The sequence below is a fragment of the Polypterus senegalus genome, chromosome 9, assembly GCF_016835505.1.
Source record: "Polypterus senegalus isolate Bchr_013 chromosome 9, ASM1683550v1, whole genome shotgun sequence".
NCBI lineage: Eukaryota > Metazoa > Chordata > Cladistia > Polypteriformes > Polypteridae > Polypterus > Polypterus senegalus.
In genome coordinates this window covers 169,421,692-169,440,443 of record NC_053162.1, presented here as the reverse complement: position 1 = coordinate 169,440,443, position 18,752 = coordinate 169,421,692, and the positions used below count along the sequence as shown (strand labels likewise).

The window sequence follows — 18,752 nt, the reverse complement described above, 5'->3', positions numbered from 1 at the left end:
AATGTCATGGATTATGACAAAAATCTGAGCCCCCGCGGCATCTCAAAAGTGGCTCTCGTTCATGTGTCCGCCACCAAGAGCTTTACTGGCTGATTTTTGCCTCCCTGAATGGCCCTGGAAAAGGAGTTGAAGTCCTAACAGCATCACTTCAGGCTTCCCTAAGCTGTACCGCTAACCGGGACACACTTTCTTTAGTCCCAAAAGCTTCCCCTTCAAGTAACCTGACATCTCAATTCTTCATTGCTGGCCGTTTGTGCCCCACCAGAGTGACTGTAGCAAGAGGATCTGCAAAAGCAAAGAGGGGAGAAACAAAAGAAAGCTCTTACTTTTTGGATGGCTTCCAGCAAGCACATACGGTCACCAGGGTGATGAGGAGAAATATACCGCCAGTGGAGAGGATGATATACAGCGAGCTGCGCCCTGCAAGGAAACACAGAGCTTAGCACTCAAGGCAATGAGGGGGGAGGCAACTTACAGCAGATGATGAACCAGAGACCCATGGACCACAAACTTGAACAGACAGAACCCTGATAGTCTAGAGTCCAAGAACTTCAAGAACTGAACAAAAGAAGTGATGCCTAAGGTTCTGTAATCTTGGGAACCTTGGCAGATTCAGAGATCCAGTATTCCACAGATTCAACCCAGGAGGCTTAACATCTCAGACCGCCTAACATCTGGAATTTCAAGTACCTAAAATTGACTTCTGAAAATTCTTGGACTAGGACCAGGGACATTAAAGATCTTACTGTCAAGAACTCTGGAGACTAAGAGACCCAAAAGCCTGGATTACCAAAAAATAGAGGATCATGAAGCTCAGAGATCTAAAGACCTAGAAATCTGGAGACCTAGAAATCCAGAGGCATCATGTCCCAAAGACACTGAGATCTGGAGGCGTAGAGAACCAGAGGCCATGAAGCATAAAAGATCGGCACATCCAGACTCTCAGGAACAAGTAATCTGGAAGCCTAGAAACCCAGTTGTCCAAAAACCCCAAAACCAGGAGGCCTTGAAAGCTAAAGACCAGGGGACTCTTCGATCTGAAAACCAGGAGATATGGATACTCAGAAATCAGGACATACGGGCAGCCGATAATTCTGTGATTTGGAAACCCAGAAGCACAATGACCCAAAGACCTGGAGATATAGAAGTACACAAAACCAAAAATCCAGAGGTATGGAAAGTCAGGGAGATGAAGAAGAGTGGAAGTGTATAATCTGAACTTTGTGTCCCAACCAACCAAGAAACAGTTGCATAACCTCCAACACCCAGCATGCAAGGAGGCTAATCATTGGTCAATGATTTAATCCCATTTGCCTTAAGTGACATGGGATTTCATTCGAACCACTGTTGACTGATTTCTAGTTCTTACTCTTACACCGAGCATCAGACACAATAGCCATAGAGACCCCTTAAAATGACGTTCGAGGTACAGCCTCGGCCCACTGGATATACTGTACAGCTCAGGTCTGGCAACTACAGAGTCTAACCCTCCACCCAGAGAATCCAAGGACAGTGAGTATCCAGCCAGTGTCTGTTATTTCTGAGGATTTAAAGAGAGGGCAGCATAAAAGGAAATAAAGGTGCTTTCAGAGGACTCAAGCAGCCGAGCCGACTGTTTTCAGGAGGAGCAGTGAACCTGAAATAGCCAAGAATGACTCTACTAAATAAAAAGATTGTGCTTTCTGATTTTGGGAGTGCCAGCTCTCTAGCTTTCCTTTGACAAATGCAGTCACAGCGGGCTGCGGACTTGGACACAAATGCACTGCCACTTGGTGAGCGTGACCAGCTATCCTGGAACGGATTTATCTCCATTCTGGGACGGCCACACAATTCTGGGTCAGTGAAACCAAACTGAGAGCAACGCTTTCAAAACCTTCAAGATGTCTTCATCACTGAGCCTTGACAACATGGTTTGTGTACCGTGTGTTTGGGGTGTGTATGGTGGGCTACTTTTCAGCTCTTTTCCCATTTATTCTTATGGTACTAATTATGGAGGTAAGATTTCACTGTGTATGCAAACAATGTTTCGTTTCTATGTCCCATACTAAAGGTGCTAGATAAATACTGTATATGTTACACCAATATAATACATACCAGCAAAAAGCCACACTTTTATAAATCTGAAGTGTACGAGTAAAGGTGCTGTGTTATGTGCAAGATGACGTGTGTGTACACTCTGAGGCAGAAATACAGACACACACAAAAATCAATTTAAAAGACGCAAGAGTGATTTGTTATTCTATTTATATGAGCCATCCTCAGGTTACATGGTATTTATCTAGTTGCTGAATAGACAAATTTTTCTAATCGGCCAGCTACAAAAATTTACAATTTATTATGCCACGATGGTGATTATACCTCTAGGGATCTGGGATTGATATCTGACCCAGTCACCGACTGTAGACATAGCATATTCAACTCATGTCTGTAAGGGTTTTTTGTTTTTTAAATTTTACTTACACCAGTTTCCTCTCACATCCTAAAGATGTGCATGTTAGCTGAAATGGGGGCACTAAATTGTCCAAGTGGGAGCTTGAATGGGTAAGCAAAACCCCTTAGATGGTCTCATCTAGGGCTGTTTCTTATTATGAGCAACATGTTGTCTGTAAATGCTCTGCCTCGCCTGTTATGGAACTAGCAGGTCCAATAACAGAACAGATATATAAATGCTGAAAATGAATACATGTCAGTGGGTGTAAAAGTGTGTGCCCTGCATCTGCTACCAGTTTGCTAATAATGTGTGTGCGTGCTGTGCAGTTCATGTGCATTCACATCAAAAAACAAATAACATAAATAAATCTTATTGCAGGTGTTGTTCTTATAAATATGATCAGGCTGCTTTGTGCGTGTAGGTATCTTATATTTGGTCATGTACATCAGACTTAAATAGAAAGCAAGGTTTGATATGTAACAGCAATCAATTCATCTTTCTTGTATATAGCACCTTTCACAGACAACACCACTTTGAAGCACTGCATAAAGGAATAAAGCATAAAATTCCACAAAACAACATGAATACAATATTTTGGTGAGAATTATATAAAAAATAATTTTCAACACTAAAGGTGCTATATATTGCATATAATATTACCACATTTCATAAAAGTAGCACCCCAAGGGCTATGATGCTACTTTACCTTGCATCTCATTTTAAACTATATTATAAATATATATACTGTAACTGTGTGTGTATTTTATATATGTGTATTGTATATTTTATATATATATATATATATATATATATATATATATATATATATATATAATACTGCTACGGGGGTCTCAGACCCCCAAAGTCCAGACATAGCCGTACTCACAACTGTCCTGGTTTTAAAAAGATTTGTATTTATTTTCTTTTTATACCTTACAAAAGCAGGTTTCTTCTTTCCTTTCTTTTCTTTAAACTCCACTTATGGTGGGTTTTGTCATCCTCCTCCTCCCATTCTCTTGACTCCAGCCCCCTGGGTGAGGTGGTTCAAGGCGGAATCGGGAGGACTTCTGGTGTGACAATAAGGCCTCTCCATGAAGCACTTCCCAAGTCAGGCAGGACCTCGCAAGGACTGTTTCTGTTTTTTCCATATTTCTCATCTTTTTTCTTTATTTTGCATAACCTGAGCAGTGGACCACGTTGACATTTCACTGCATGTTGTACATGCATAACATGTAAAACTGTGTATGTGACAAATAATGAAATCTTGAGCCTCTCCCCACAGATCTCACAGACCCCAACAAGGCTGCCATTAGGGACTACCATTCCCAAACTGCCTTCTTCTTCTTCTTTCGGCTGCTCCCATTAGGGGTCGCCACAGCGGATCATCTTCTTCCATATCTTTCTGTCCTCTGCCTCTTGCTCTGTGACACCCATCACCTGCATGTCCTCTCTCACCACATCCATAAACCTTCTCTTAGGCCTTCCTCTTTTTCTCTTCCCTGGCAGCTCTATCCTTAGCATCAGCCACAGGGGATGCACAAACCAGTGTGTTTGCTCGTGCCAGTCCCAAGCCCGGATAAATGGGGAGGGTGGTTCACCGACAAAAGTGTGATAGACATATGCGCCCCGACAAAACCGCGGTGGACAAATGAGCGCTGACAAACCCGCTAACTGGTTTTCGACAAATGCGCGCCGACAAAATCGCGAGAGAGGCCAAGAGAGTGGGACGCGTACGTGCGCATTATGTACACATTATGTGCTAGGTTATAACTGTTATAACTGCTGATGGCATGCCGCGAACAAATAACTCAGTCGAGGGTTGGCATAACGCGTCGTATACAAAGCGGAATTACCAGCAGTCCGGCAGCCAGCAAGTCTAAATACGCTCAACTATCAAGACGTCTTGCTGCAATTCTTCCTACATATGCAGGGCGTGATCTTAAGGACTATCTGCGTGCCGTGCTGATGGCATGCCGCGTCTCATAATATTTACTTCTAAAATAAACATTATTACATATGCTTTAAACTAGTAATTCATATTTAATGAAACTTTTGCGATTTTGTCGGGGCGATTTTGTTGGCGTGATTTTGTCGGCACGTTTTAATCTCCGCTATTTTGTCGGCACGCATATGTCTATCGCGCAAATGTCGGGTCACAGGGGAGGGTTACATCAGGAGACCGGGCATCCGGTGTAAAATTTTGCCAAATCAATATGCGGACAACAATACAAATTCCCAAACCGCCTTCAGGTGTCCAAATGGGACCTCACCAAGATGATATGCTCCCACCTGATGTACTGTAGTTTCAAGTCTCAGCATCCTGCTGGCCTCTCCTGTTTTGGCCTTCTGACCAGGAAAGGGAACATAAACCATCCCAGTCAGGATGCTCATACACCCATAGTGCCCATCCCTGATGGCCTCATCCTAGACCAGGATTCTCAACAAATTTGAACAAGGCCAATAACCTGAAAAATTGCTCCAGGGGTGCTATAGAATGGCTAACCCTGTGCTCTAACCCCCCCCAAGGTCATGCGAAAAAATAAATCCCCTCGAAACCAAAAAAAATCAAAACCAAAAATCCCTTCTGATTTTTGATTGCAATGGACTCTTAGCTAGGTTAAGGCAATGAGGTCCACCCCAGCTGTGATACCAGATACACACACATATATATGCCATGATCTGGCACCCTGCTGCCCACTGCTACTGAGATGGGTTCTGAATTGGATTAAGTGGGTTAAAAAATGTGGGTTATCATATTTTATAAATGAAAACTGCATGAGTCCCACTGCTGTTGTGTTATGCCCTGTCCTGGTCCTTCGTGACATGGTGTGCACCCCACATATCTTACTATGCATCGCTATATGTGCTGTCAACATGGAGGTGTGCATGCAGATCAGGAAGCGTCTTACTGTGCCAATGAAGCGCATTCCATTTTGCGCTGCCCTTTGTTAAAGGTGCTATATTGGAGGTGCTGCATTAAAATGAGAACATCCCTTTTTAAAAGGTGCTATTTGTGTAAAGGTTCTTGTTAAAGGTGCTATATGACAGAGTGGACTACTGGCCTCATATCCATGAAGATCATGACAAGCTAAATGAAAATGGTGCATCTCATGTTTACTCTTCAACAGTGCACTGTGACAAAACACTTGGCATTACAGGGGTACTGAATGCAGGATGTGATGCCTCTAACCTATGCTGCCATTTACACAGCATCATGACACATTGTATGTAAAAGCGAGTGTCTGACACAAAGGTGACCATTTTAAATCTGGCCAGTAACTCACTAAGTGACATAGAGTGGACCACTTCTAACCATAAAAATGACAATCGTACACTATCTCTGTACTGATAGAGCCATGTACAATGAGAAGATGTGGGTCTGTGTGTTAATCAAGGTGCTATCTGACGGTACATGCAGCTGACGTTGATATGATGGTGCTACATCCAACAAGAGATGCCATATATACTACCAAAGTGTCACTAGCCTAGCACAAATCCGAGCACTTGAAGGTGCCCTCCTTGAAGGTGCTATGGAACAGTACAGTATATATGGGTGCTTGTAGGTAAGCTGCTGTATTAAAAGTGCTTTACATATTTACTCTGTTTAAAGTGCTTCATAAAGATCATTCAGCTGTGTAGTGCCTCCTCTATGAACCTGCCTGCCTAAGCGTCTCCTTAAAACTCAGTGTTGAAACAGAGATTAACAAATGGTTTTATGTACTGTAAGACTGTTGTCTTTGCTATTAATGGCTGACTTTAAATTTGTCCTTTAACTTTTGAACCTGTGAAACCTTATCGCATTAGCGCATTAGTGCACTCCTATCTGCTGTGCCCTATTGTACTTTCATTGTCTTTAAATATCTTGCAGTGTTGTTGTTTGCTTGACATTGTGGTGCTGAAAGGAGCTTTACTAAATAAAGACTGACTGGCTGAGACTGGGGTGTCTTCCTTTTTTGCACTGTTATCACTTACTTGCCAGATTAAAACACGGTCCTCCATTTAATTTGTTTTTTAAACCAAGTCGAGCCTCTCTAATCACCAAGCAGCTCATCTAGAAGCGCCTTGAGTCTGGGCAAGTTTAGGAGTTGCTACTCCACCTATTAGTCTGTTTTGGACCACCTGAAAAAAGCCCACTTGAACATGAGGGAGACATGAAAATTCTACACAGAAGGCATCTAGAGCTGAACAGAGGTTCAAATACGACAGCACAGAAATTACACACCATTTTGAGTTTAGTTTTCCAGTTTGAAAAAGTGAAAAGCCTGAAAAAAGGTGTGTGCTACCGAAACTGTCACCAGAACTTTGTGCCAAAGCTGAACAAGAGACTCTAGTTTTTATTTTTTTTTTTCACCTTATGTTACAAGCTAAACTGAGACAACCACTCTGCAGTCTATTTACAACATTTTAAGAACATTAAATAAAAAACAACCAAACAGTGACCTGCTGAGGGGACTGGGCGGTCTCATGGTCTGGAATCCCTACAGATTTTATTTTTTCTCCAGCCGTCTGGAGTTTTTTTATTTTTTTCTGCCCCCCCTGGCCATTGAACCTTACTCTTATTCGATGTTAATGTTGATTTATTTTTTATAATTATGTCTTTCATTTATCTATTCTTTAATATGTAAAGCACTTTGAGCTACTGTTTGTATGAAATGTGCTATATAAAATAAATGTTGTTGTTGCTTACTGGTCAAGAAACACAATGCCTCTCCCCTTTATTTCTTTTTAATACAAGAAAAAAGGAAGAATTGGAAAGGTTTTGTTCTAATGTCCTGCTTGATATGATATGTCCATACACTTTAGAAGCAGATTAAAATGTCTGGGCACATCACATCAGGCCATCCATCCATCCATTATCCAACCCACTATATCCTAACTACAGGGTCACGGGGCTCTGCCGGAGCCAATCCCAGCCAACACAGGCCGCAAGGCAGGAAGCCAGCCCACCGCAGCACATCAATTCACCTAAAGCTAAAAGCCACTTGCACTTCAGCTACAAGATACCGTGGATTACTGTTGGAATTTTGCCTTAATATAGCCACTCCATAGCGCCACCCGTTTACAGTCTTATCTGACAGATGCTTTAAGAAAAGAGACTTACCAGTTGCTGATGTGGACTGGCGTCCTGTGCAGGGTTTCGGCTTGACTTCGCCCTATGCCAGCTAGGATAGGTTCCAGCACCCCCTGTGACCCTGTTCAGGACTAAGCAGGTTAGACAATATCTGACTGATTTCCTTATTAGTGTTGGTGAGGCCAGTAGGGGGCACTTACCCTGTGGTCTGTGTGTGGATCTCAATGCTCCAGTGCAGTGACAGCACACTGTACTGTAAAAATAGTGCTGTCCTTTGAATTACATGTAAAACCGAGGTCCTGACTCTCTTTGGTCACAAAACATCCCTGGGTATCCTTCGTAAAGAGCAGGTTGTATCCTCATGTCCTGCCTAAATTGCCCACCATGGCCTAGTCATTCATCTCCCCTAAATAACCCCAGTCTCTAAAAGACTCTCTCTCTCACCACTTCAGCACCAAATAGCTCATGTGTGGTGAGTGCACTGCTGCAAAATCACTGCCGTCACAGCATCCAGGTGAATGCTGCACATTAAAGGCGGCTGACGTGGTTTCCCACTCACTATGTAAAGAGTTTTGAGTAGTGAGAAAAATGCCACATAAATGCAGAGAATTATTATTACTAGGGGGCTCTGAGCCCTGCTCACTTCGCTCGCCAACCCCTACCCCTCTAAAGCTATGCACCATTGTGAAGAGGGAGACTGAACGCACCCCAAGGAGATGCGGTCGCTCCTCTGAAACCCCCTCTTAAACAGTGATACAATGGGAAACAAATACATTTTTTTTTACCTTCTCTTTGCTCGATCAGCTGCTGGATTTCTGCTGCTGCCGCGCCGCGTGATCTGCATCTCATGCAGCGCTTTGAACGTCCTTTTGTCTCACTGCCTTGTCTCGCTTCTCCCCCAGACATCCTCAAACACTATTCGATCTTTTTTCAATGTTCCATTATTTCACCGAGTAATTTCTTCCATTTGTTTGCGCTAATGCGATCTTTACTATCATTTTTTGAGACTTTCAAATTCTCCTACATCCATTATGTCTAACCTGCTCTGCATGTGTATCGCACCAACGTTTTTGAATTCTTTATGACGTTCTACTTTGTCATCTACTCTATGTCTTTTATTTCTGGCCCCAGGTGTGGTTAAATCTCTTGGCACAAAGTCTCGTCTCACTGGACCCAAAAGTGTCTCTCTGAAAAAGTCATGTCTCGTCTCTCTGAACAGGTCTCGTCTCATCCTAAGTTTTTTTCATATAATAGAGAGATTAGCTCAGCATTAACAAGCCAAATGGTTAAGCTACACCTGTGCCAATCACCAAAGCAGGTGCCTACTCACCATGCTCTACTATTGGAAAAGCTTGTAACTCCTGTGGAAATATGACAACCGATTGCCCACATCTGATGCTCTTATCACTGTACCTTGACCCAATCAAACAGTTTAAGTTGAGTATGATTATAAAGCAGAAGCAGTCCGCAGAGGTCCATGTCAGTTTCTTTGGGCTCTTCTCCATGCTTTTCTCTCACCTGCTCTGCCTGCCTGCCTGCCATTTGTTCTCAGTACGCACCCCAACCCCAAAGGCCTAACATCATGTCATATTAACAAGGATTACAGAAATGGTCAATAAGTGTTTACCTTTCTCTTGGGATTACAAGAACAGTCAATAAGTGTTTGCCTTTCTCTCAGATCCCAATTAGCCCAGGTCTAATAAATTAACAATCTGTTTAAGATTCTAAAAGAATGAATGAAAAGATACAAGGTTTAATTCAGTACAAACAATTTATAGCAGCCATTAAAAATATACACCGAGTGTGCTTAACATGGCATTAAAGAGTTCAGAGTTTAAAAGTTTAAGGAGACTCAGTATAAATAAAGTTAAGAGGTCCAGGTTTTCTAATTATTTGCTATCTACTCAGGTGTCCATATTGCTGCCAGGTTAACCAGTGTCAGTTCGCTAACATAGTTCACATTTTTACTTGTATTTGCAGCCCAAATTCTTATTTTATACAGTATGTTGTTAAAATGACAGTTCAGTATTGCCAGTTTAGTACATTAAAATCTTCATATGGCTTGTTTTTATACCAATACACATGGTGTCCTCAATATTGAAGCCAGGATTCCGGTAACTACAAACTAAATGTCAAAAAGTGGCCAGTGGTCAGATCAGAAAAGGTGCGGCGACCCAATCACTCATCTAACACCCCGTGTTCATTTAGAGGAGTATGGCAAAGGTGAAGTGTTTATGAAGTACTCCTGTCACCCCCTGTACCTTTAACAACCGACCGCCCGCCTTACACTAAATCACAAGCTCACCATGTCCTGAGTGAATGAAGTTCAGTCTGTGGTCTCTTCATGAAAAGATTTAGATTGCACTTCTGCACTGCGCCCCTTTAGTGTCTTCTTCGTCTGGAAATGGTGACGAGTCCTGAACCAATGTAATTCTTTGAACAGCTGGTTTTAGTGGCCAGCCACCAAAGTGGGAGTGGTAAGAAATGATCATACCAAGGAAAGCACAAAGGTGGGCTACTGTTAGAGCTTGTGCACTCAGTCGGCCAAAAACTGGGTCACAGCATTAGGGAGGATGTTACCATCCAGATAAGTAATGACTCCATTCCTGCTGGTCTCTTGGTAGGTCTGTAGCTGAATAATATCATCTTTTATTCTCCCCTATAGGAATAATAGCACTTATAATTTATTTTTGGGAATTTATATTATCCTACATTATTTATTGTAAGGACTTATTCACCCCTTTGGATGTTTTCATATTTTATTGTTACACAGCACTGAATCACAGTGTTTCTTTAGAAATAAAGATTCTTTAATGTCAAGGTGAAAACAGATCTCTGCAGAATGACCTAAATTAATGATAAATATAAAACACAAAGTAATTAAATGCTTAAGTATTCACCCCCTTTAATATGACACCAACAAATCATTACTGGTGTAGCCCAATGGCTTTAGAAGTCCCAGAATATTTTCAATGTAGGTCACCTGTCTGGGGTCTTGTTTGATTGTAATCTAAACTTGAGCATGGGAAAGGTGCTCTATAAATAAAATGTATTATTATTATCATTATTAAATACTCCTATATTTGGAAGGAACAACTTGTGGTGGGTCAGAATGGTGGGCTAAGCCACACAATGAAGACAATAGAACACTCCAGGCAACTCAGTGAAAAAGGGGATTGAGAAGCATAAGTCAAGGGATGGAGAAAAGAAAATGTCCAAGTCACTGAATATCCCTAGGAGTTCAGTTAAGTCAGTCATGAAAAGCATGGAAAAAATACGGCAGAGCTGAAAATCTGCAGGCCATCCAAAGCACCTGTAAGAAGAAGACAAGTGAGGGAGGCCAACAAGAGAGCTCAGAGAACTCTGAAGGACTTACAGGTGACAGCAGATGAGACTGGAGAGACAACAGCTGTTTGGGTGCTTAAAGTTGTCGTAACTTTATGGTCGGTCAGTCAGTCAGTCAATAAACAGCCTGCTATATCCTAACTACAGGGTCATGGGGGTCTGCTGGAGCCAATCCCTGCCAATACAGGGCGCAAGGCTGGAACAAACCCTGGGCAGGGCGCCAGCCCACCACAGGACACACACACACACATTCACCCTGAACCACACTCTACGGCCATTTTAGGATCGCCAATGCACCCAACCTGCAAGTCTTAGGACTGAGGGAGGAAACCCAGGCAGACATGGGGAGAACATGCAGACTCCATGCAGGGAGGACCCGGGAAGTGAACCCAGGTCTCCTTACTGTGAGGCAGCAGCACTACCCTCTGCGTCACCCCTAACTTTATGGTAGCAAAGAGAAAAAAAATGCACATCTTGGCTAGAGTATGAAGTCAGACATAGGAAGGTTCTATGATATTATGGAGCTTTTTGGCAACAAAACTGAACACCACGTTTGAATACTGCATATTATCAAAAACACACCATCCTTACTGTATAACATGATGGTGATGGTATCAGGTTGTGTGGGGATGATTCTCACCTGCAGGCCCTGGAAAGCTTGTCAAGGTGTAATGAATGCAGCAAAATACAAGAATACAAAACAGTCCTGGAGGAAAACCTGATGAAGTCTATGAAAATCCTACACCTGGTTTTTCTGCAAAACAGCAACCACAAGCATAAAGCCAAAGTGATACAGGAATGGCTAAAACAACAAAGTTAATGGAAGCTGTGGAGCAGCCAAGTTGGAGTTCAGACCTCAGTCTAACTGAGAATTTGTGGCTAGGCTTGTAAAATGCGATTCAGTCAGGATCAGCATGGCACCTGGAAGAGCTTGAGCAGTTTTACAAAGAAGAAAGGGGAAAAATAGTAGTGTCCAGATGTGCAAAAGCTGACAGAGAGATCTGAGCACACAGAATCAAGGCTGTCATGGCTGCTAAATTTACATCTGCTAAATACTGACTTGAAGTGAAGACCTATGTGATCAAATATCTATTTTTTATATTTATAATCAATTTAGCCCACTTTGCAGAGAGATGTTTTCACTTTGACATTAAAGGGTCTTTTTCTGTTGGTCAGAGTTAAAAAATCCTAATTCAGTTTAGTGTTATTCAACGTTGTATAACAAGAAAATGTGAGAACTTGCAAGAGGTGAAGATGTTAATAGGCACTGTATTTATTCATATACTGTAGACGTATTTGAAAGACCCTCACAAGTCCCACAGTGCAGCATATTGCCCTTAGACTGATAATCATTCACTGTTGTAATGTCACAAAGTAGCCATAACTCAGCTTGAGCCTGAGGGTCCGTCCGCCTGAGCATTAAGCTTACCGGTACAGCTCCAATACCACAAGTGCTCAGGATTTAGATTGTACTTACAACTTATCTCAACGGGCACGGCTCAAGTGGCTCTTGAACACTCTAGACTCATAGCATCAATGCAGCTTGAGCTTCATAAGTGTTCGCGATTCAACTTGAACTTGCAACCTTTCTGAATTGGACAGGGTTGCTCATCAGTCAAGCGCTCTCTATTCACGTTTCATTTTCACACTTTAGGCTGCCTAGACTGCCTCTGTTATTCACTCACGGCTAAAAAATCTCGACACAAGCTTTGTTTAGTTGAGTGGCAACGCTTTAGAAGAGGGGCTACCTGTCACATGTCTTTTAGTCACTTACTGATATGTAAGAAGACCGTAATGATGGCTCCATTTGTGTAACTGAGCAGTAAGTGACTAACAGGTGCACTTTGGATCGTCTTCACACTTTTATTCTAAATTATTACCCATGAGTTCTTGTGATTCAGCTCAACCTGACCATCTATCTGCACTTGTACATCCGGGAAGCTGTTCCCAGGCAAACAGGAATCAAAGGGCTCAGCACAAAACACGCAAGTCAATGACAAAGCGGTCATTTTTTAGTCAGGGTACCTGCTCTGGGGTTTAAATCTTTGTTTTATGTCCTTTATGTTGTAAAGGCCAGTCGAGACACACACAAGCGTAGGACATGGGTTCAAAGCACACAAGAGTTTTTATTTTTCCTTGTGGGAAACACCTTCCTCGTCCACACAAGTCAAACACAGTTCCTAAAACACAAGCACACCTCTACACAGTACTCTTCTTCTCCTTCTTCTTTTCTTTCTCATTTCTCCTCCAGGCAAGCCTCGTCTCCCTCCTCCCAACTCTGGCTCCCAGAGTGGTGACTGCTGGCTCCTTTTACAACACCCCCGGAAGGGAAGTGCACCAGGTGCTCATTGACCTACTTCTGGCAGCACTTCCGGATGTGGCGGAAAACCCACCCAAGAGGGCTCAGCAGCTGTTGCAGCACCCCCTGGCAGCACCCTCGAATCCCAACTCCAACTCCCATGAAGCCCTGTGGGATTCTGAGGCACCGCTCCAACCCAGGGGGGCTGCCATCTAGCGGTCCAGGGAAGGTAACTCTGAATAGGACATGCTCCCTCAGTCCTTCCAGCATGGAGGCATCCCAGCCAGGCAAGGGTCCCAGCCAATGTTAATATTTTATTCACAATAATATTGCTTGTGTTTATTATTTGAGTTCTTTATTTCTCATTTTATTTATGTATCAATGCCACGGTTATGTCCCATGTGTTTTGTGGGTGGCAAAAACACTTCGGACCGGTGAGTGTTATATTGCTGTTTCTGTGTCTTGTGCTTTTTGTGATCTACTGGATTTTTTGACCTCACACTCTATATTTCGACTAGTTGTATTTAATTCTGGAATTTAATTCGTTTGGATTGCCTTGTGTTTCAGGTAAGTCTTTTATGTCTTTTGCACTCCGACTATATCATCTCTTTTTTCCTCCGTAACTCAGAGAAGCCGCCTAAGGAGGGCACCCCAGCATAAGTTTGAGGGCTCCTCAGTTGGAGGAATTACATCCCACATGAACGAGCTCCTTCACCCAGACATGCTTCATAGATCCCAGTGTTCCCTCTGTAGAACAGAACATTGCTAGCTATTCCACCACTGACGTCACTTCCATTGTCTGCCTTCCTGGACCTGTACCTTCCTGCCAGGAACCCTTATGTCCAGAAGTTCAAGCATTTTGAGTCAGTTCAATTTTGAACTCTTATCTAAAAAGACTGATCAGCAATTTGTTTCATGTATTTTTTGTGCTTACAACCTCTTTACAATCACTTCCTGACTGTCTTAATTCTCAACTAATTTAAAAATAAACGATTGAATCATCACATTGATAGCCTCCTAGTCCAGTGGTTCTCAAACTGTGGGACGGGCTCCCCTAGGGGGAGCGTGAAGTAACAAAAAGGGGGCGCTAAGATGTGAAAAAAAGAAAACAAGAATTATAATTAAATGCATCTATGATATATCATTAATTAAAAAACAACAAATTGGTATTGTGGGCTCCTTTCAAAAAAACGTAAGGGGGACACGATTAAAACTGTTATAAAAACTCGGGTCGCAAATACTTAAAGGTTGAGAAATGCTGTTCTAATAAGTTACAGTATTCTATTAGTGTCACATAACTGACAATGTCACAGCAGAGGACGTGAGACAAGAAGCCCTAAAGCAGTGAAGGAAGTGCTAGTGTGATGTTCTTGTGAGTGGGGAACCTACATGATTATCAGATGCTTTTCAGATGTTTCTGCATGTCTTCCTTCAGTTTTGTTGCATCATTTTCAGCCCTTCATTTATCATTCTGTCACCCACATAACCAGCCTCTCCTTGAAATTCACTACTTTGGATACACAGCAGTGCATATGCTTAGCAGCAAAGACGTCCATCAGCAAAAATGTCCGTGCACAGCGTGCAGCAAACACACTGTGTATGCTCCCAACACATGCTCCCAAAAAAGCTACAGGTCTTTCAAATTGCATGGACAGAGCTCTTTAAAGCTCGCTCAGAATACTATTCTACATTAATAGATAGCAATAATAAAAATCCTCGGGTACTTTTTAGAACAGTGGCTAAATTAACAAATGGGAATTCAGATCAACAGTGCAAAATACCATCAGATATTAGCAGTACAGACTTTATGAACTTCTTCAATGAGAAAATTAAAAATATAAGATCCCAGATCTCAGCATCACAGTACAAACCAAATACTAGCTTAGCAGACCCTGCACATTGCATTCAGCACTTTAGTAATTTTAATCCTGTAACTCACCAGGAAGTCTTAACTTTAATTACTAAAATGAAGCCCACTACTTGTTCCCTAGATCCAGTGCCAACAAAACTAGTAAAAAGTGCAATGGATGTTCTTGCAGCGCCTATTCTAACCGTTATCAATAGTTCATTACTGCATGGCACAGTACCTGATGCACTAAAAGTGTCAGTCATTAAACCTTTACTTAAAAAGTCAGACCTAGACCCACACATACTAAATAATTATAGGCCTATTTCAAATTTACCATTTCTCTCTAAAATACTAGAAAAGTAGTCGCCAGTCAGCTTCAGTCACACCTTACGCATTACAATTTATTTGAGAAATTCCAGTCTGGTTTTCGCACTGGTCATAGTACAGAAACTGCACTAACACGGGTTGTAAATGACATTCTGATATCCTCTGATGAAGGAAACTCCACTGTAATTATGTTGTTGGACTTAAGTGCAGCATTTGACACCATTGACCATTCTATTTTACTGCACAGGCTAGAAAACGATGTTGGGCTTACAGGCCCGTGCTCGCTTGGTTTAGTTCTTATTTATCAAATCGATTCCAGTATGTACAGAAATGTGCTGACAGTACTCCATCATTATACACAGAAGTTCAATATGGTGTCCGCAGGGCTCAGTACTGGGACCTTTACTGTTTTCACTTTACATGCTTCCACTGGGATCTCTCATTAGGAAACATAATGTTAATTTTCACTCGTATGCAGATGACACCCAGTTATACCTTTCATTTAAATCAAATGAAGTTTCTCCGATGTTGTCTTTAATTAGTTGTGTTAGTGAATTAAAGGAATGGATGAATGAGAACTACTTGTCTTTAAATACAGATAAAACAGAGATGTTAATTGTTGGAGGGAATGACGCTGATCACAGCAATATTTTGTCGTCATTTAACTCAGTTGGAATCCCAATTAATTTTACTGAATCAGCCCTCAATCTAGGAGTTATCTTTGACTCTAGCATGTCATTTAAAGCACATATTACAAAGTCGTCCAAAACATGTTTTTTCCATCTTAAAAATGTTAGGAAATTAAGGCGCTTTCTAAATAAACAGGATTGTGACAAATTAATTCATGCATTTATCTCTAGTAGGATTGACTACTGCAATGCGGTGTTCACTGGCTGTTCTCTATACAGCCTCCAGTTAATCCAAAATGCGGCTGCAAGAATTATTACAAGAACAAGAAAATATGAACACATAACTCCAGTTCTTAAATCTTTACACTGGCTCCCAGTTAAGTTTAGGGCAGATTTCAAAATCCTCCTTTTAACATATAAAGCATTAAATGGCCAAGGTCCGGCTTACTTGTCTGAACTTATCATGACTTACAAACCTGAGCACATTAAGATCTCAAGATGCCGGTCTGCTTAGGATTCCAAGGATTAATAAAATAACAGTGGAGGTCGAGCTTTTAGTTACAGGGCCCCTAAACTGTGGAATGGTCTTCCTGCTTCCTTAAGAGATGCCCCTTCGCTCTCAGCCTTTAAATCTCGGCTGAAGACTCACTACTTCAGTTTAGCATATCCTGACTAGAGCTGCTGATTAACTGTACAGACTGCATCTCTGTTGTTAGTCATTAGCACTATAACATAAGTAACATGATAATTATATTTGAATACTAACCCTCACCTATTCTGTTTCTTTTCGGTACCCAAATGTGGCAATTGGTGCCACGCCCACCTGCCAAGTTGTTTGCCTGCCTATGGTAAAGTCATCCCTGATGGAGGATCACAGGAATCATGGGAAAGAGGGGTCCTTTCATCGGAGCAACGTTTCAGCCGTGGCATGGCCAAATGGGGAGGCAGCTAGATGGATGAGGTCTCCAGGACTCTAAAAATATCCAAACCTAATTATGTCATATCATCTACTGTTAAACCGTACTTCTAAAATTTTTATTATTATGCTGTATTAAGGAATTGTTCTGTTCTGTGTATTGTATTGTATTGTATTGACCCCCTACTTTTGACACCCACTGCACGCCCAACCTACCTGGAAAGGGGTCTCTCTTTGAACTGCCTTTCCGAGGTTTCTTCCATTTTCCTACAAGGTTTTTATTGGGAGTTTTCCTTGTCTTCTCAGAGAGTCAAGGCTGGGGGGCTGTCAAAAGGCAGGGCCTGTTAAAGCCCATTGCGGCACTTCTTGTGTGATTTTGGGCTATACAAAAATAAACTGTATTGTATTGTACATGGGGGCGTGTCTTCAGCCCTGATGTCATTCTTGGCACGTGGCCCACGAGCCCAGTGCGGATGCATCAAGTATAAACCAACCCTTTAAGTCTTATAGTGTGGACAGTACACTGTGCACACCACCTTGTTTTAAAATGAAACTGTGCAGAGGTGAGATGTTGACACTAGTTAAAAAAACACAGAATGATAAAAATTTCAAAAAAGAAAATAAACATAAATATTATCTGGGAAAAAAAAAAAAAAAAAAAAGATGGGTCAAATAGAAACCATCACATTCCAGTACTTTGCTTCATTGTGATTATTTTTTTTACACTGTGCCCTACAGTGGAAAGTCCTGTTTAAACTGCTGACTTCTTATCTTATATATAAAAGTCTATGTGTGGAAGTGTGTGTGTGTGTGTGTCTGTCCAGCCTGGTAGTGAGAGGAGGAGTCAGGCTGAGGGCTCCACCTCCACGTAAACAGAAAACTTGCTTAGCCACTAATAGCACAAGTGAGGCGAGCACATCAGCAAAACGAAACCTCAGAAGAAAGACAACGTCTCTTAACCGCTAACATCGGCGACACGGTATCCGTTTTACTTTTTCTCCCGTCGCTGATACACAAGTGAGGTGAGCACGTCAGCAAAACGAATCCTCCTGGGAGAGAGATGCACAGAGTGGTTCTTTTCAATTACCTGACATCTCTGCATTTCAATTTTTTTTCTGACGATTTCAATAATTTCTAGGACCCCTGGCTTTTCATAGCACGGGCTTACGCTGTTTTAGTGTTTTAATATTTTCTCAAACAAAGCAGGATGGAGTGAATTTACAGGACTCCTAAGAGCAATTTAATTACAGAGGCAATTATTGTATCAGTAGTTTATAATCTTTTGGCAGCTGTTTCAATTAATTTAGACCCTGAGAATGGAAATTAAGTATGGACCCGAAGTTGTTTCAATTAGTTTATAGCTTGAGAAAGGAAAGCAGCATGAGATGAATAAAAAGCTTAAAGATTGAGACATGTATCATAAGGACAGCCAGCCAGTCAAATGTGTGTAATGTCACATGCCCTGAAGCTCTTTGTGAAACTGTAATATAAGTATATCTTGCCTCAGGCAGCAAATTGTTTGTAAATTTTATCTGAACGTCGTAAATTGTAACCTATGAATAACATTGATCACTTAATTAAAATGCCTCCTAGGAAAACATCCAGTCCTGACATTGCTACATTTTTTGTAACCTTTCCTAAGACTACACTATATACACTAAAACGTTACTATCTATTTTATTTTCTATTATATCTTCTTCTATTTGGTATTGCTTACAGTTTATTAAATGCCACTTTGCTTCTACATTTAAATTGTCTTTATATCTTGAGTGGTTGAAGTAAATATTAGGACACCCAGTTTGGGAAGACAGCCACTTCCTTGCTCACAGGGTTATCAAGGCTGAGAAGTCACTCCTTGATATTTACAACAAGAATGGTAGAAATA

The 18,752-nt window shown here is 41.6% G+C and overlaps 1 protein-coding gene across 1 annotated transcript in view; it reads right to left on the bottom strand.

Annotated features, from left to right (window-relative positions):
- The window catches only part of hepacama (hepatic and glial cell adhesion molecule a), a 67,997-nt gene that overhangs the window by 21,693 nt on the left and 27,552 nt on the right, over positions 1 to 18,752 (bottom strand). The window contains exon 4 of the mRNA XM_039764209.1: positions 327 to 420. Coding sequence (XP_039620143.1) covers positions 327 to 420 — 94 coding nt within the window. The remainder of the gene's footprint in view (positions 1 to 326; positions 421 to 18,752) is intronic.